At 41.9% G+C, this 19,544-nt stretch overlaps 1 protein-coding gene across 2 annotated transcripts; it reads left to right on the plus strand.

Annotated features, from left to right (window-relative positions):
- The first annotated feature begins 726 nt into the window (after positions 1-726).
- LOC139605515 (long-chain-fatty-acid--CoA ligase 1-like) lies at positions 727-19,364 on the plus strand. 2 transcript variants are annotated; one of them, XM_071457040.1, is made up of 21 exons: positions 727-794; positions 7,608-8,028; positions 9,478-9,592; positions 10,039-10,103; positions 11,490-11,591; positions 11,832-11,931; positions 12,047-12,222; positions 12,683-12,715; positions 12,814-12,865; positions 13,016-13,089; positions 14,156-14,233; positions 14,370-14,504; positions 14,692-14,826; positions 15,524-15,619; positions 15,783-15,855; positions 15,938-16,026; positions 16,119-16,235; positions 16,395-16,538; positions 16,712-16,816; positions 17,903-17,974; positions 18,136-19,364. In XM_071457040.1, the coding sequence occupies exons 2-21, from the start codon at positions 7,834-7,836 to the stop codon at positions 18,274-18,276; spliced, it is 2,097 nt and encodes a 698-aa protein (XP_071313141.1). In that variant the 5' UTR covers positions 727-794; positions 7,608-7,833; the 3' UTR covers positions 18,277-19,364. The 2 variants fall into 2 exon arrangements, with proteins under 2 accessions (XP_071313141.1, XP_071313143.1); XM_071457042.1 differs by lacking the exon at positions 727-794 and adding an exon at positions 3,589-3,726.
- Positions 19,365-19,544: the final 180 nt, after the last annotated feature.

A 19,544-nucleotide genomic window follows, 5' to 3' on the forward strand; every position in this document is an offset into this window, starting at 1 on the left:
TGTTGCTATAAAGCTTTACATTGAAGAAGCGGCTTGTACTTTTAGCAAGTTTTGAAAAAAACTAAAGCTAAAATGGTTCATTCTGTACATTTGAAGTTAAATGTCTCACAAGAAATTCACTGTTAAAAACAGAGTGCACACAGGTTAGGACACCTCAGGTTAAATATTTTCATTTACTTGCCTCTCAGTAACTTCAAACTAGACACAGACTCTGTGGCACAGAAACAGGAAGACATAGCTCATACACTGCACTTGCACAAGTCCTAACCACACTGACCTGACTGACAAGAGGTCTGAAACCCTGCCTCTGAAACTGCTGATCAAAGCTGTTGACAGCTGTGGCCAAGATTACAACAGTTGTGTCAACAGTCTTGCACTAACACATAAGGTGACTGCTAAAGTTCATATATAGTTTTCATACTGAGCCATCAGTAAATTCAGGCCTTAATGAAGGTGCTCGGTGTCAGATCAGTTGGGATCTTGTATGTTGCAGCCTACAAGCTATGTGATGACCGGAAATTTGGCAATTTTGCCTTCAAAATTTTGTGTAAAAGTATCCTTAACACGGTTAAAAGACAACCGGGAAAGACTAAAGTTGTGTTTTAGATTAGATTTTTTCCAGAAATAAGCTTTTAGTGTACTTGCTTTTCCTATTAAGCACTAGCATTGTTTATTTGCGAAGAAAGTTACAAAGCAGGGTATTATTTTGAAAACCTTATTCCGGAAGTTGTACTGAACACGACAAGCAGGTGCTCGTGGTCAGCAGCGGGAGCCGGGAGATCTGCGGCTAACAGGTGGGAGGCTCGCTGCCTACTTTTCTCTTACTGATGTTGGACAGAATGACGCTTGTATTACACTGCATGGGAAACAAAAGTGCAAATGCAGCGGAAACAAACGATAGTTAAGAGACAGAAAGAAAGAGGGCCACTCAGAGGTCCGGCCGTTACATGGCATCTTGTAAAAACACGCGTGACAGAAGAAAAACCTTTGACTTTTGCTGAATTGCCTTTTTTTTCTGTGCGTGCGCACTTTTGAAACGCGGAGGCGACGTGAATGAACTCATGGGACGGCTGCTCCTGGAGGACCGTCTCCCTCACTCCCGCCGGGGGCCACCGGGGGCCACCGGGGGCCAGCCAGACGCGGCTGTATGTGGTTGACATGTTATTGATATAAGGGTGACTGGTGTTAAGTGAAAATGGCTCCAGTCGAGTGAAAGCCTTCTCCGTGGATATTATCTCCCTGTTTGGCACTTGGAGGAAACTTTGTGAATGAGTTTTGTCATGTAGGTCGCGGCTGCGCTGGAGCCGGGGGAGGGGGCAGGAACCACTGCGCCACACCAGTGTTCAGTGTCCAGCACTGAGCTCGGTGAGGATTAAAGCCTGTTGGTGAGATGTTACAGAGTAACGACCAGCTCCTCACACACCTGCGTCCTCCGGCTGGATACTGCGTGTGTATGACTGTCGTTACAAACAGTTTCACGGATGAAATAGTATGAATGGTCTGTGGCGCGGGGCGTGGAGGAGCCTCGTGTACACAGTCTATGGTCTAGATGTGTGGAGCAGACTGCAGGTTTTGAGGTGAAAGGTGACTGGTCTCTGATTGGCTGACATTCATGAACCCACCCTATTTTCATTGGTTTGTTGTATGTCTAGAGTTTGAACCCCCCCCCCCCCCCGCTTTGCCCCCTCCCTTCCCTGTGTCTGCGGCGGCGCTTGTTCTGGTCGCCGGGGCACACAGCCTCGATAATCGCGGGTGGAGTATCCGCTGCATTAAAGTGTGTTTCACCACAGACACGCAGAAACCCGTGCGTCAGACAGTAAAGACACGCAGGGACAACACAGCTGGAGGATGTTTCATTGGAATTAATGTGTGCAGCAGTGTTTCTATAAGGCATTGATGTTTGTTTCTCTGGGGAGGGCAGGGGTTGAAGCTTACTTGACCTTCAGTTTGGAGCAGGTCAACCGGTGGGGGGGTGGGGGGGAGGGGGAGGGGCACATGCATGGGCTTAACATTGAGTTGCTGAGTCCGCCCACCAGAGCAGGTCTTGACTTCCATTAGCTGGAAGTCACAGGGAACTCTCTGTGTCTCTTAATGTTTCAATATCCAAAGTGCTGAATGTGGTACATGTGTTTCCTTATTCTCATGTATAGTCATCAACAATGGAATAAGCATTGGGCCCATTTTTTAAAAGTACATCAAATTAAATAAATATAGCAGAGTTGCTTTCCACCATTATTCACTTTTGTTGCTGGACCAGGAAAAAAGTTCACAGTTCTTCTTTGGCATGATCAAACTGAGATACAGCCAAGCCAAAGCAAAGAATGAAGGAACACTGACATGGAAGTTAAAGTTTATTCAGATCAGATTATACATACAAATATCTAAATATTTAACAATCAAGATACAAAAGACACAAGTACAGAGCTTCATTAGTCCCAGAAACCAACCTGTATTCCTTTGCTGGAATATTACTCAACCTTAGGTTTTTTTGTATTTTAATTCATTTTTGAAAATATATACCCACATTTATTTAAGAATCTGTACCATGATAGGATAATATTATTTGAAATATTAAAGGCGGTAATGTTAGATTTTGACATAGAGTCCCCCCTGTCGGGGGGACATAGATTCATGAAAACCTTTTCAGTTCATCAGTCTACTGCAACATTTTGGAGACACAGTCAACCCAGGTTCTTCATTGCCCCTGATGGTTTGGGACCCTGGGGTAACTTCCTCTTTTTGGCTGATGGTTGATAATCCAGCTTCGCATAAGATAAGTACAAGAGGCAGTTTAATTGTATTTCTTCTTTTATCTCTCTCATTCACTCCCTCTGCTGATTGTGTTAAAGTAATCTGTCAGTGGCTGTTTGAGCTGAGATGACTCTACAGGAAATAGTATCAGTGATGCTCTTCAGTAGTACCCAACAAAATCTGAATGCTACAACAAGAGGTGAAACAATAGGTGAAAGCAAGCTATTTGAAATTCTACCCTAGGATACAATAAATTATAATGATTTCATGGATTAAGCAATTAATTAATAGACTTATATCATTAACACAGACCCAATATCAATAACACAACAGTATGACTTAATGAGTCAACAGAACAGCTTCCTTGTCTAATCACCTCTGCTGACCACACAGGGGTCATAGGTCACTGGGGGAAAGGTGAGGGGACCGCGCAACTGCTTTAACCTGTTGGCTTTTGCAGGGTTCTTGGTTAGAGAAGTTGTATTTTGTTACATTTATGACAGAATCTAAGACAGATGATATTAAGAGGGTGTGTTGATGCATTCTGCAGCTTTGTGCGCGTAAAGACGATGCTTTATATTCAAATGTGTTTTGTAACAGCAATTTGAAAACTCCCAAACTCACGGCAGTGTGCTCCCCCAGGCTCCAACCTTTCCTATCTTGTCTGTGGATAAGTGTATTGATTGACTCAAAGACTTGATGTAAACAATCAGACTGACCGTCTTGCCACAACTAGCCAATCGGAGCCTAGTCTGGAGCCAGTCTGACCTTTGATTGGTAGATTAGCAGAGGTTACACATCACCTTGTAACTGTGTGTTTTGTGCCAGTGGTATATCAGTGCATCCTCCTAGTGAGAGCAGAGTGTGTGGCGGTTGCTGTAGCTGCGGTAAACACAGTATTCCCTTGGTCGTTGTTATTGGATGCTCAGCTGCAGAAGGGAAGCCACTGTCTCACCCGGCTGTTTTCTGTTACAGGTGAGTGGTGAAGAAATTCAACAGGACATATGGCGAAACATAAACAGACATATAGAAATAGCTCTGTGTTGTGCTTCTAGAAAGTGGAGCGAGACAAAGCAAACAGGTTTTTCCAGCTTACAGCTTGGCTCGGTTATTTATCAGGAATGTGTGAACCATATTTATGGTGAAGTTGCACTTGTCTGTTGAGTTATCTGAGTGACTGTGGGATTTGATGCAGATACATACAATCAAACAAATACCCATCTGACTGGGATTATTCTTCCTAATTCCCCCAAACTTTAGGAACATCCGCTCTCTTGACTCTTACAGTCATCATCTATATGAGCTGGTTTGTGACGCTCGTGAAATGTAATTACCTTTCTTGAATCCTGTGCCGTTAAAAACCGCACCCATACATATTGTTGTATGTAAGGTGTTAGAGATGTCCTGATACTATTTATTTCTCCCTGATACCGATGCCTGCGCTTGTGTGTTTGTCAATACCAAGCACTGATCCGACACCAGCGCACTAAAATAAAAAAAATAATTTAACAGCTGTATCCTGCTAACCCTGAATGGATGATTGCTGTCATTGTTGTATGGCTCAGGTTAAACACATCATGAACGTATACATGAATACCACAGAATCTTTCTTTTATCTAATTTAACTGTCAGTCATAAAAAATCAGAATAAATAACACTTCCTACACTAGTTATCCTGACACCAGTGCCTCCCCTTGAAATGAAAGCCTTGCATACTGTACACATTTTACTGGTGGAACTTTCCAGTGTCACATGTTACAATTGCTGACATTTTGCAAACAGCTAATGTTTCACTATTTACCTAATATCAGGTCTTTGTCGCTGTAAAACAGTAGCTGTAGTGTCTGCACAGCTCAACTTCCTGTGTAAACTACAAAGCAGCGAAGAAGAATTGACTCCTGGGGAAACTTCTGTTTTATGCAGGAGTGAAACTATAAAGTTTATTAATAAATTACTTGGTACTGAATGGGTGCATAGACCTGGGTACTCGATACCCGTTACCGTATTTTAGGGAGTATCAGAGGCTTTTCCAATGGTAGTACCAGGATTGGAACATCTCTATAAGGTATGTTGTTTTTTATTTGTTAGTTTTTTAAAGTATAATTGAAAACAATCAGCAAAAAATAGGGCTTAGAAACCAGAAAAGAGTATTTTAAGGTGAGTCAACCTTCATGATAGGGCTGAACAATTTGCAAACAAAAAAAAATTGGATTATTTTGACAGTTATTGCAATTGCGACACAGGGAGAATATGATCTGTAGGCCGGGGGCAGCGCTGTAACACCACAATGCTTCACAATGCTTCACAGTGTTATATCCTTACCTCGGCTTGTATGAGCCACAGCTTTTGGTGGCTAATGTTTGGTAATATTAGCCAACCTTATAGCTTTAAATTGCTAAACTGGTTCTCTAGTGATGTGACTCTGTACTGTTACACAACCTCTTTGATATTTATCACTAACCTACGATTGCCACTTGTGGCCTCAGTGGCTACTGTTTTGAGAAAGTTACACAGGCTCACGTTAATGCTGTTAGTGATTTCAAATGAGTTAAATATTGATAAAGAAGTGACATTAGGTTTTGTGTAATCATCAGACAAATAAGACTGAAGCCGCAAAAAGCTTTGTTTATGAAGATATATTATTGCTAACAATTAATATTTTAATGTAAACAAAGAAGGTTTATGTGAATCTAAATTGTCCCATCATGCTTTTCACACACACACACACACACACACACACACACACACACACACACATCATCAGTCAGTAATCATTTCAATAAATTGAAATTGGGCCCCGGGGTCATGACCTTCACCCAAGGTTCACACAGAGGTGGACCTGTCCCTGTTCTCACCTGCAGACCTCAGACTCTGCTTCTAACCTGTTTATTCTTAAACAGCTTTTCTAATCAGCCACCTCACCTGTGTGTGTTTGTGTTACATTTCTGAGAACCTTAATCCCAACCTGTTCAACACAAACAAACACACACACCATGGGAACCTTACACCTGACACTCAACTCCGTTGAGAATCTTTTAAATATGTGATATATGATCTAATTACACTGCAATATAAGCTACAGCTGAACAAGTTCCCCTGCAATTATTCTTCAGTAGTAGCAGCAGTACAGCGCCCGAGGTCTCTGTACTTAATACCCAGCCGTGTTTTCCCTCAGATAGACAGGTTTGCCAGTGGTTGACCTTAAAGTGATAGTTGGGGTTGTTTGATGTGGGGTTGCGTGAGGTATTCATGTGTAGCAGTGTGTTACCTGCAGTACATTCAGGTCAGCACGCTGCCAGTTTAGAGAGGCAGCCAGGAGCACCGGCAGAGGCAGAGCGATGTGCTGCTGTGGACGGGGGTCAGCAGAAAGGACGTGTTTTGGGAAACCCACTGGAACAATCCAGTATCTGTTTAAATGTACGCTTCATTTAGAATATTTTCAGCACTTTATCTTCCCATCAAAATAAAGTGACGTTTTGAGAAATGTATCAAACAAATTAAAAAAATTTTGGAGGAGAGGTTAGGTGACCCATGGGCTGTATACACAAATGGACGTAGACTCCAGGTCTGAAACGTGAAGCCAATGTGGAAGTGCCTTAAACCTGCGTTCTATCTAATGACCATCAGGGGGCTCCACTGATGCAAAAAGAAGTCTGATTGTATTGAAGTCTATGTGAAAATGTCTCTACTTCTCACTTGATTTATTACCTCAGTAAACATTTTCACATTTAATTTCATTTCTTCTTCAATACAACATGATAATTTCATTTCTTCTTCAATACAACATGATGTTCATTTTTTTTAATTATGGTCAATTTAGAGGAAAACAGATACTAAAGCAGGGTATGCATTAGGGCGGGGTTACCGTGTGATTGACAGACTGTACCACACACGCCTTCTCCTCCAAATATGGTTTCTCTTGTTTTCAAAAAACCAACATGGTGATGGCCAAATGACAAAGTCGAGGCTTCAGAATGGAAGTTTCACAAACCAATGGGTGACGTCACAGTGGGTTGCCACTCATTTGATTTAACCTCTCTTCTACAACGCTGCCTCTGCTTTTACCTTTTCTGTAGGTGCACATTATTACGAGCTCAACAACTTCTGAATGAACTGCGGTGAAATTTCTGGCATTCACTGTGCTTTGGTTTATGACCAAATACCAGCAAGACTAATGATGCGGTTCCAGCCTCAGCTGTACCATGTGTTTGGTGCTAATTAGCACATTTTAGAATGCAGCTACTGAAGTGGGAAATATTGTAAATATTACCTGCTAAACATCAGTATGTTAGGATTTAGCTCAGAGCACTTCTAAGCACAGCCTGGTAGAGCTGCGAGCATGCCTGCAGACTTTTAGTCTCCTCGTCTTCATCCAGGCCGCAATTCAATGTCATGTCATTAATGAGTCCTTTTAATTCCATTGAAAGGTTAAAGAAGCCATTTGTGTTGTTACAAGAATCATGATTACTTATTTAGCTTACGAAGATGCTATATGCTGTTTATTTTTTTTGACAGAAAGCAAATATTGATGAACAGTGCTTCCACAGGAGGCTGTACCCAAGATGATAACATGTCTACACCCTGTTTTTTTGTTCACCCATATGCACCATTTTCTTTTTTAAATACTGTAATAACCAAGGTGTCAATGTATAGCTCTGTTAACGTCTGAAATCTAAGGACAGAACTGTACATATGCTTTGTAAATAGAAGTTATGACGGCACAAACAAAATAGGGGATGTTTTTGGTTTTTAAAAGTAACAAACCTCCAAAAATGATGGATTAAAAAGACTTGAAATGATAATGTTTTGAACAACAGTGAACAAATGAATGAGCTGTCTTCTCTTGCTCTCTCCAGGCCCTCTCCAGGCTTACATCCCTCCATACACCCCCTCCTGTGACACACACACACTCTTAACTACACCTCGGGACCTGCAGAGAGTGCTCATTGTTATCAACACACACCCTGCAGCCACCTCTCCAGCCTGACATTCATCTAACACACACACACACACTAACAGGTCCTCTCTCCACAAACACACACACACTCACACACATTCACCCTTTGCCTCATCAGCAGCACCATGCTGAGCCAGGAGTTCTTTCAGAAGCTGAGGTTGCCAGATCTGGATGATGTTAGCCAGTGCATCAAGAGTGCCTCTACCCCCATGTTAGTTAGCATGGGGGCAGTGGCCGTCGCGACAACCTACTACCTGGCAACACGACCCAAGGCCCTCCCAGCAGTCTGTGACCTCCGCCTGCAGTCAGTTGAGGTTCCGGTGAGTTTTCAGTGCAAATACCTTTTAGAGCCAAGTATCAGAAAGTTTGCTGGTTTAGATCCAGGCATGGTTCAGTAGACATGACTTTGCTGTTACTGATTAAATGCCATGGAGTTATGTTGTTGCTTTTCATTCTGTATGCCATAAACTATGATTCCAACATTACTATTGTCTTATACTTAAAAAACAGGGGACATTTCATGGCCTTAAGTTATGACAACTTTCACATTTCAGCTGTTAGATTACAGTTTAATATCAGAAGTGCTAAAGCAAACACTTTATGGGTTGATTTAGCAACAATTGCATCAACAGGCACAACCCTGACCTGAAGTGTTGGGCTCTTGATATGCCTCTTAAAAAAAGGGTGGGGTGTACAGTCCAAACAATTGCAACAGAAACAAGTCAACAAAAAGGTATTATAAATATGTAATATTAGTACCTGCCACTCTGCACTGACAAAAGCCCCAAGCAGACTACAACAAACAAAGTGCTGCAAAACCAATTAGACTTAAAACTGCCAGGTATTAATAATTCACCTCCTAAAGCAGGGCAAGCCTCCATTGTGTCACAGCCCATGCTCCGACACAAACAGGCAAATCCTACAGGATTTAAAGCAGCTGTTTGTAAGTTTGACTATTGCAATATAGCGAGTGTTAGCATTAGCAGCTGTTTACTAACCCGTCTAGAGGAAATGTTGTGAGTTCAGCATCAAACTTTATTCCTTTGCTCACCAACAGCTGTCTCCAGAGGTGGAAAACAGTGCAATGTTATCTTCTACTGAAGTTAGCATGCTAGCCGGCCAGCCCCATTTTCTGATAGCGACTCACTGTAGCCTCCAATCTGCCCTGAAGACGTAGCGCTGCTCAGAGGGCACGTTATAACCTCTTGTCTTATAAAGACAATTATGGCTGAAGCTCTTGTCAAGCAACAATCATCACCACCTGCTCCATGTTTGGCGACAGAGAAAACTTATAAATAGCCCCTTTTAAAGTATTGTAGCTAATATTTTACCTGCAAATAAGGCAAAATTAATGCAATGAATGATCTGTGCTCTGCAAAGCTTTCTGCAGTTCCCTGGGCACTGCTGTCCCAGGTACAACACCATCAGGTCAGATGGACAAAGGCTGCTGCAGTTGGCAGTTGCACAACAGATAAAGCTGCTGTTGAACACTAAATCACACTGTAATAATATTTCTAATGTACTCAAGGCAAGAGCTACTCATTTTCATAGGACAGTAGGCTGCTGCATTTTCTGCCTTTTTAAGAGCTGCAACAGCAACAATTTCTGATTCATGATTATCATCTACTATTTTCTGTCATGGCATCCAAAATGTAAGTAGAAAGTCAAGGTGTAATAAATCAAATATCCAAACAAAGGTCAAGAGATCGAATCTGATGCTAAAGTTATTGCAGGATCGATGCATAACCTGCATTTGTCTCTCTGATCAGGGCGGAGATTTGGCGCGCAGATCAGTCTTTCAGAACGGAGACGGTCACATGACACACTTGCACGATGACGCCAGGACAATGTACGAGTTCTTCCTCAGAGGGGCTCGGCTCTCCAGTAAGTCACCAGTCATCACTGCGTGTGTGTTTTTAGTTGTAGGTGCTGCTGCTCTACCGACTTGTCCTCACACAAAGGGTTTAAACTTCATGTGCTTGATACCTGCCATCACAGTAAACTAGATCACCCTCTGCTTAGTGTAATGTTTACTTTTCAGAACATTTCTTTTTACTTAAAGTTGTTTACTGAACATTTTTTGCCATCATGTTTTGAGTCAGCATCTTGCCTCTACAATAAATATTATAGTTTTACTGCAGACCTGAACTATTTGGTTTTTTCCCCCCAAAGCAGGTGTGTTGTAAATCAGCAGTTGAATATACACAGTAGAAACAAAGAGTATCTGTGTGTGTGTGATGTATTAAGACATAATCAGCACTGTGCAGTTAAAATCTCTTTGTTTTCCTTCTGTTCTCTCTCTCCTCTGTCGCTCTTCTTTCATCCTCCAGATAATGGTCCCTGTCTGGGCTCCAGGAAACCAAAACAGCCCTATGAATGGATGTCCTACAGAGAGGTGAGACACCAGCAGTTCACATAGTGGTGGTTTTGTAAGGGCATATATCCCCCATATATGACCTCTGTGGGCTGTATTTATATTTGAGTTTTATTTTTGAAGTGGCTTATTTAGTAAAGTGTATTTCCTCTATCATTAAAAATAAAAATTAAAGAGGCATTTTCATCTGTTTTACACATCAAGTCCATGAGGAGGGCTCGTCAGCCTGAGAGAGAAGTCCTCCTCACGTCCTCCTCAGCCCTGAGGATCTGTCAAGTCTTCACCTTGGAAACTATAGTTTTATAAAAGAAATCCTGCTTTACAAACCAAGGGTGTAAAGTTTCAAAGATGTGGACATTTATGAGGCAGAGTTTAGCAAAAAATGTAGGATCCATGTTCAGGAGTTTGACACACAGTAACTAAAGGCCGGGGTATCTCGTCTTCTGCTCCACTGAATTTGTCCCTTCATTTGTAAATCTGTCTCCTAAATTTATGTAAGAGCAACACTTACACAGCGCTTAATTAAACCTTAAAGTGTGAGATTCATAACATTGTCTGTCACTGATAACTGTAAAACATTAATTCAGAAATATTAATGAAGGTGAAAAGGAAGCTGGTGTCACCTAAACTGAGCTTGATCAACCCACGAACAACGTGATTTTTTTTGTGATCCATCACTCAGGTTTGAAACGCTGGTATCCGAAACATCCCATATCAACAACAACACAACCCCATCATATTTGACTGCTCACAGCAATAATAACACCAGCTGTTTTTTTTTATCATCATCAGCATCACTGACAAACCAACAATTCAACATGCAAGTTGAGAAAAATGTTGGCACAGATAGACTGAAAGAATCAGGACGACTAACTGTGCCTATGACTCTTATTACAGATTCACTGACGAAGTCAGCACAATACTGGTGGATTCTCTCTCTGAGCCTGTGAAGAAGGCTGTTATCGACTCCATCACAGAATCAGTAAAGGAGTCCCTAAAGTATAAATTCAAAAACACGTCCGAACAACTTAATAAACTACAAAAGATTAGTATTTTGTGGCTGAAATTGTATTCGTACATGCAGTGACTGGGCCGAAAGCGTCTGAAGCTGATTGGGGTGTCTCGCTTTCACCCATTGCTCTTATGTTTTGTATAAAACGAGTGAAAACACTGTGCTGAGGTGTTTTTGGCCGACTGCACCACATGGCTGCTGTGAAACTAGTCTACCACTTTTAATCTGTGATAGTAACAGAGCATGTACCTGTTTATCCCTGCAGTACTTCAATACTGTGCTCTTAGCTTTGATTTATAGTGAGGTCAAACAAAGCTCAGTTTATGTTGTTATTTTCTGGTGCAGCATTAATAAGTTAGTGTGTGTGTGTGTGTGTGTGTGTGTGTGTGTTTTAGGTAATGGAGCGAACAGAGAATTTGGGTTCAGCATTTCTTCACAAAGGCCACTCCAAGACCACGGACCCCCACATTGGCATCTTCTCTCAGAACAGACCGGAGGTACAGACACACACACACACACACACACACACACACACACACTTTAAAGCTTAGAAGTGATGTTCAGTCATTGAATTTAACCTATAGTACCAGTACTGACATTCTCGTGGAAGAAATTATTTCACATATTCAGTCTGTTTATCATCATGTCAGTGTTCTGTCTTCTCTTGTTAATGTAATATATCTTGTAAATGTATCATTCCATGATGCTCATTTATGTGTGTGTGTGTGTGGTTGTAGTGGACCATGAGTGAGCTGGCGTGTTACACCTACTCTCTGGTGTCAGTCCCTCTGTACGACACACTAGGAACAGAAGCCATCGCCTACATTATAGACAAAGGTAAACAACAACAACCTCAACACAAACACGTCACTTTCCTTCACGTATGTTGGTGTTGGTGTCGCTCTGCTGCTCACCTGATCGATCTGAACGGGTTGGTCTGTTGCTCCTGCAGCGTCCATCTCCACTGTAGTCTGTGACGTGGTGGATAAAGCCAACCTGGTGCTGGACTGTGTGAAGGACAGGAAACACACTGTGAAAACCATCGTTCTAATGGAGAGCCCCGGTGCTGACCTGGTCCACAGGGGCCAGCAGGCAGGAATCCACATCCTCAGCCTGCAGGAGATGGAGGTCAGCTGGCAACCTTTGTCTTTCTTTTATTCATTGATGAAGTCTTAATTAATATTCACTTATTTATTTATTTTTTGTTATTGTGTTTGGAAATATTGTATTGTCTGCTCAACATTTTTAGTTTCTTCCTCTGGTTATTTTGTTTTAACCTTAAACTCTTTCTTTCTTGTTGGTTTTATTTCTCTTTAACTTGTTTTTTTCTCTCTGTTTTTTTTTTTATTTTTTTTACATTTTTGCTTTCCTTCTTTTGTGCATACTTCCTTTTGTTTTATTGCTTTGTTGTCATTTTATTTTCATGTTATTTCATATGTTCTTTTCTTTGCTAGTTTTCATCTTGTGTTGGCTTTATTCCAGTTGTCTTGTTTTTATTTCGATATTTCTTCATTTCTTCCATTTTTTCCTTTCATCCTTTTATTTCATCCATATTGACTTTATAATGAGCCTGTTTTGTTTTGTGCAGGCTATCGGGAAGGCCAACCATCAACAACCACTGGTGAGTAAATAATGAACTGTTATTAGTCAATATGTAAGAGACAATTATGTTGAGTGTTATATGACTCTGTTTGACCTTTGACACCACCGTCCCTCCAGCCTCCGCAGCCTGAGGACATGGCAGTCATCTGCTTCACCAGCGGGACAACAGGTGGGACACACACAGTGGACTGCCCCAAATGATTTCAGTCAATATCTGAAATATATACTGTGTGTATGCTTTTCCTCTAAAGTTGTGTGTGTGTGTGTGTGTGTGTGTGTGTGTGTGTGTGTGTGTGTGTGTGTGTGTGTGTGTGTTCAGGGAATCCAAAGGGAGCTATGTTGACTCATGGGAATATTGTGTCCAACTGCTCGGCCTTCATCAAGATGACGGAGGTGAGGAGCTGATGAGTTAGAGTGAAGCAACAGCCTTTAAAAGTCAGTTCAAAGGAGGAGGTGGCTTCCTTTTGCTGCTTCCTCCTTCCCCTCTCTGCCCCCTCCTCTCATTTTCTGTCTACTTCTCTACGTCCTCTTTTCCTCCCCTACCTCCTCCTTTTCTTCTCCATCACCTCCTCTGCTTCTCTACCTCCTTCTTTACTTCTATATCTCCTCCTGTCTTTCCATACCTCCTCCTTTCCTTTTCTGCTTCCTCCTTTCCCTCTCTACCTCCTTGTACTTCCCTTCTTCCATCTTAAACTCTTCTTTCTCTCCCTCATTTTCTTCTTTTCTGGCTCCTATTTATCCTCCCTACATCTCTACCTCCTTCTTTCCTTCTTTATCTCCTTCTCTCTTTCTCTACCACATCCTTTCTTTTTCTACTTCCTCCCTTTGTTCTCTATCTCCTCTGCTGTTTTACCTCCTTCTTTCCTTCCCTGCCTCCTCCCTTCTCTCTTCCCCCTCTTGCGTTGTTGGGTCAGGAGGTGGAGGCTGAGGGAGAGAGTTGTTTTGGAGAAATACATTTTTGCTGACTGATATCTGAACACACACCTCCTGCTGTGACACTGCTCTGCTCTCTGCTACGACCTGACTGTGCTTTCTTAATGGTTTCAAAAAAAGGAAATGGCATTGAGTCAGAAGATGTGATGGAAAGAGAGAAAAGCAAAGAGGTAGAGAGAGAGAGAGAGAGCTCTTAATCATTAGTCTGACGCCTTGTATCCAGCCTGTTGGAATCAGAAGTTCCACCATACTCAAAGAAGAGTGAGGGGCTTTGATAAACTCTGTCCTCCTGTCTCCAGTCTTACGCTCAGACCACTGCAGAGGACGTGATGCTGTCTTTTCTGCCTCTGGCCCACATGTTTGAGAGAGTGGTGGAGGTACAAACATTAACACTGATGATTTTCTCTCCCTGTCTGTTTGTGTCTGTGTTTCCCTGCCTGTTTGTCTGTGTCATGTCCATCCGTGTGTATATACCTGTGTGTGTGTGTGTGTGTGTGTGTGTGTGTGGTGTGTGAACGTGTTTTAGCTTTGCTGTCCGTTTAGTCCCAGTGATGTCCACATTTCCTTCCTGCCCTTGGCTCATATGTTTGAGAGAGTAGTTCAGGTATGTTCCCTTAGTTCCCTTTGTCACCCTTTGTTGAAGATAAATCCGTATCCCTAAAAACCCTGTGTGCCAACCTCCCTTTAATTACACTTTCTTAACTTCTCCCGTCTGCATCTTGCTCTGATGTTGCTGACAGGGAGTGATGATAGTGCACGGAGCCAGGATTGGCTTCTTCCAGGGAGATATCCGTAAGCTGTCAGACGACCTGAACACGCTGAGACCTACTGTGTTCCCTGTGGTTCCCCGACTCCTGAACAGGATGTACGATAAGGTAGGTGGGCACCATGGTGATATGAGCAGGTGCACACGCTGCTGAATCTCTGACCCTGCTCATCTTAACATTTGAAACTAGATGTGCTGTCACCTTTCCTCCATCTTGCGTGAATGCAGCATAGAGCTAAATGATGATGATGATGATGATGTTGTTCCTTATGATTAAGGTGTGTGTGTGTTTGTAGATCTTTGGGCAGGCCAACACCTCTTTGAAGCGCTGGGTGCTAGGGTTTGCCTACAGGAGGAAGGAGGCAGAGATGATGAAGGGCATCGTGAGGAGAGACAGTATCTGGGATCGACTCATCTTCAGGAAGGTCCAGGTACACAGAACCAGCACAGTTATCCCAACTCCTGTTACAGCTCTTTACAGTCAAGTGCTGCATGTCCAAGACTGGTTTATACAGGGGGTGGTTGATACATTGAATTTATTTAAGTTAAATTGAATTTAGATTTTTTGCACAGTCTGTAAAACATATACAATATTAAAATCAAGTCATTACAACAAGCACAAAATGCTGCTTCTAGTCAAAAATGGAGCGAGTTAGCTGGCATCCAGCTGTCAACAGACTGAAAGATGACTCACTGATCTGCAATCTCTGTTTGTCTCTTGACATGATATCATCTCTGGTAATGAGGGGAAGCCCTGGGAGTCAACAGGACAGCACAGATTCTACTTTCATTGTCTCTATAAACGGTGCAGCTAAACTTAGCTAGCAGCTGTGAGCAGGCTGATATCCTGTCAAAAAGCAGGAGCAGATGAATTAATTAGGATTATGGCGGAAGTTTCTTCTCTACTTCAGGCCCTTTACACTGTGTAATTCTGGACCATTGTGAGAGAAACATGGTAAAATGTGTTGTTGTTGATCTGAAAGTGTGGTCCTAGATTGGAGTGTGAACACATCAACCAAAAGCTGATTTGGAGCTTTACAATCAGATGGATGATGCAAGCTCAGTCATCTCCACATCACATTTACATTTGTTAAAGTCAGTATTGAAGTAGTATGCTGCCCTCCACAGGCCAGCCTCGGAGGTCGCGTTCGTCTCATGGTAACAGGAGCTGCTCCCATCTCTCCCACTGTTCTCACTTTCCTCAGAGCGGCAGTAGGCTGTCAGGTAACACACAGCCCTCGTTTCACATGTTATCACATCACCTCCCTGATCTGTAATCATCCACACTCCTTCTCTGTTCCGAATCAGCTCTACATTACATAATCCTCTGTTTGTAGCAGCAATAATAATAATAACAATAATGAACCCAGTCTGTTCTCTGTCTCAGTTCTATGAAGGCTATGGACAAACAGAGTGTACTGCTGGGTGCACACTGACCATGCCCGGGGACTGGAGTGCAGGTATGACTCCTGGTTGTGTGAAAGTGATGAACTGACTGATTTCTCAGCTTTACAAGAACTAAACTGGATCTCATGTCACCAGGTCATGTTGGAGCTCCTCTGCCCTGTAACCTGGTTAAACTGGTGGATGTGCCTGAGATGAACTACCTGGCTGTGAACGGAGAGGGAGAGGTGAAACGCAAAGACAAACTCCTCGTCAAAGAGACACTGTCTTTTATATATTTATGTGTGTTATTTATGACTGTGTGTATGTGTTTTTGTAGGTGTGTGTGAAGGGTAGTAACGTGTTCAAAGGCTATCTGAAGGACCCAGAGAAGACAGCGGAGGCTATCGATGCAGATGGATGGGTTCACACCGGAGACATTGGCAAATGGCTTCCTGTAGGTTATATCAACCTCACTTTGTTCAACTCAACTTAACACTTTTTATTTTGATCAAAGTTCATTACATTTTGCTGGGTTCATAAAATGTTGTATTCCTGGCAGCCTGAGGTTTTTTATGCAGACAGGCATTCATTTTACATGCATGTGTGTACGCAGAATGGCACGCTGAAGATCGTGGACAGGAAGAAGCACATCTTTAAGCTGGCACAGGGGGAGTACATTGCTCCTGAAAAGATAGAGAATGTCTACATCAGGAGTGATGCAGTGGCACAGGTCTTTGTGCATGGAGACAGTCTGCAGGTAGGGGGAGGAAATTCTCAGTCTGCGGGTCACTGGCTTCCTATGATCTCTGTTCTTTCTGGTTAAACTTCAGGATCTCTCAGGGATAGGTCCATTATGAAAAAGGACTACCTACACTTTGTAATACATGATTACTACAGTATTTAACTTGTATGTATTGTGTTTATCTCCAGGCTTGCCTGGTGGCGGTGGTGATCCCTGACCCTGACTTCCTGTGTGGTTGGGCTAAGAGGACCCTGGGACTGCAGGGCAGCTACCAGGAACTATGTGGCAGAGCGGTAATACTTTGTAGAGCTTAATTCCAGTTTACGATGGATTCAGACTGTATACACAGAGTTTCCTGCTCACACGCTGTAAAGCCATTTCTCTGTAGGATAGTAAAGTTAATCAAACGGTCTGTTCACATACAGCAGTGATTCTCACCATGGATCCAAAACAACGCTGCAGCATTTGGCTAAAAAAGTTTCACCTTGTTCAGATTTTGCTGCAACACAATGTGCCATCATTCGATTAGGCATTGGCCAATCACATACTTGCAAGCTGCAACTGAGCTGCCTGAAGTACATTGCATTGTCTTGGCACATGAAACAAAACACGCTGTGCACCACCTTGCTTTGTTTTAATGCAGGGCCAATGTCTGAATGTGGTGTAACAAAAGAATGGTACATGCAACTAGCCAGGGAGCATGCAGAGTCAAGAATGGATCGCTAAAAGATAAAACAGATCAATGGTTGAAAAGTCCAGCATCTGCCAGTACTAGTGGTCGCAGTATGAATGCAGACTAAACCAAAGCTTCTGACAAAAAGACACTACGCTTTAACATTTACAATTTCAGGTCCACTGTGTAGTGAATGATTACAATGAATGTATAAATATTCATTTTTTTATACTTAATAGTGTTAAACTTCCATTTTAAAATGAATTCAAAAGAGCACATTTACAACAGGTTGGGAACTACTGCTATGCACAGGAGGAAACACAATATCAGGTGCACGTGTACATTAAAATCCAATCTAACATATAGTAACTCTGCTATAAGTGCCACTTTGTGAAACCTATGTTTTAATGAAGTTAAAGTTAAACTCTGTGGAAGTTTTTTAGGTGGCAGTTTGTGGTGTTGTAATAAATTGCCCTGTATTGTAAGATCTTCCTGTTGTACATGTACATATATGTGTCTAATGTGAGAACTTTTTCTTCACTGAAAGGAACATGTCAGAACTGACTGTAATAATGGAGGAACTAAGAGCATATATCTTAATGAGGGCTGTGAGTTGGGCCAAATGTCCATTTAAACTATAGCCCATTGAGTTGAAAATACCTGTGTCATCATTGTTCTGTGGTATCTCTTTTTTCTATCCGCACAGGAAATCAAAGCAGCCATCTTGGAGGACATGCAGCGGCTGGGCAAGGAAGCAGACCTCAAGTCCTTTGAGCAGGTAAAAACACTGGCTCATAATTCTGCTGAGATTTGAAATATCTTTTCCTTATGATACTAGTTAGGTCTGTAGAGTTTGTAGCATTCTTGCAATTTTTTTTCTGGAAGCAAAACATTATTATTCTCTGTCACACAACCGGCCAACATCTGTGTGTCCTTTAGGTGAAGGCCATACACATCCACACCGAGTTGTTCTCTATTGAGAACGGCCTGCTCACTCCAACAATGAAGGCCAAGAGGAACGAAATGCGACAGTACTTCAGACCCCAGATAGAAGAGCTGTATGCTGGGATCAAAATGTAGAAGGAGAGCAAAATGCAAGGACACAAGAGCTCTACCAGAGGTGTTCTAGATGAAGGAGGAAGCGGAGAGAGTACAAGCTAAAGCACACTTTGGGAAGCAAATGAAGAAGGAATCATCAACCTGTTTAGACCTCATGGGTAGCAACACTAGAAACAACAAGAACAGGAGGTGACGTAGCATTTAGTGGATCTTGATTCAGAGCATTTAGAACAAAATCAAATGACCTGTAGGATCTATGGCACAGAGTACTAAAACTCTGTGGGTGCAGGGTAGATTGTATGCTTAAAAGTAAATGTGTCCATTGATGAAATAGTTTTGCCGAAGGAATTTACAGTACAAATTTTGTGGTAATGTGTTGATTCTAATCAGCTATTTTGTTATATTATATTTCCAAAAGGGCATTTTAAAAGGGAAACAGTTCACTGTAGCATAGGATATCTCAGGAATGAACCACATACACACACATACTCACACACTTTTTAACTTTCAGGATGAAGAGGGAAAACTCGGACCACTGAAATGGGTTCACTGAGGGCCATATTGACAACTTTTGTAACCCAAATACCCTCACACATCACAGCTTGAACATTTCAGTGTCTTTGAGAGTTTTTTGTAAGATGTCATGATTTTATTTTATTATGTCTGAGTTTGTTGAGGTGAAGCTGAAATCCACAGTGGATAATAGGATTGTTTCAGCGGGGTTTCAACACTTCATGAAAAAGCTTTGGTCCAGTTAGGACCCTGGAAGCCAGAACTGTGAGCCATATTCAAGATTACCCAAACACGGGTAGCTGTACACAGGGAATTCAGGTACAAAAAACACTCAGGACACAGGGAAATGTTTTAATTTATTTATGATGGTAACAGGAACAGAAGGGATTTGTTAAAGGGATCAGCTTTCTTAAATTATTATATATGGGTGAAAAGATACATTTCAAAATAACATTGTTCAAAACGTGAATGAAATCCGCTTGAATGTTTATGGTTTTAATTTTCATGGAAGTACTTTTGACTGTGGTATTTCTATAAATGTTTTTACTGTCATCTCAGATTGTTTTATAAAAATGTAATTAAAAATCATCAGAGGAGCTGTGTGATCTCGCCTCTTGTTTCATTGTGGCCGTGTTTAGATATGTGGTCGTCGTTAGCTTTCCTCAAAGGAATTTGTAGTTTTAAACCTATTATTTTTACTGTACTTTAAAGTATCTAACTGCCATGAAAAAGAAAGAAAAATAACTTTGTTCCATGAAATAAAAATGTCAATAATC

This window comes from Trachinotus anak, unplaced genomic scaffold (assembly GCF_046630095.1).
Source record: "Trachinotus anak isolate AG129_WGS33_773 ecotype Australia unplaced genomic scaffold, CSIRO_AGI_Tana_v1 ptg000021l, whole genome shotgun sequence".
NCBI classification, from domain to species: Eukaryota; Metazoa; Chordata; class Actinopteri; order Carangiformes; family Carangidae; genus Trachinotus; species Trachinotus anak.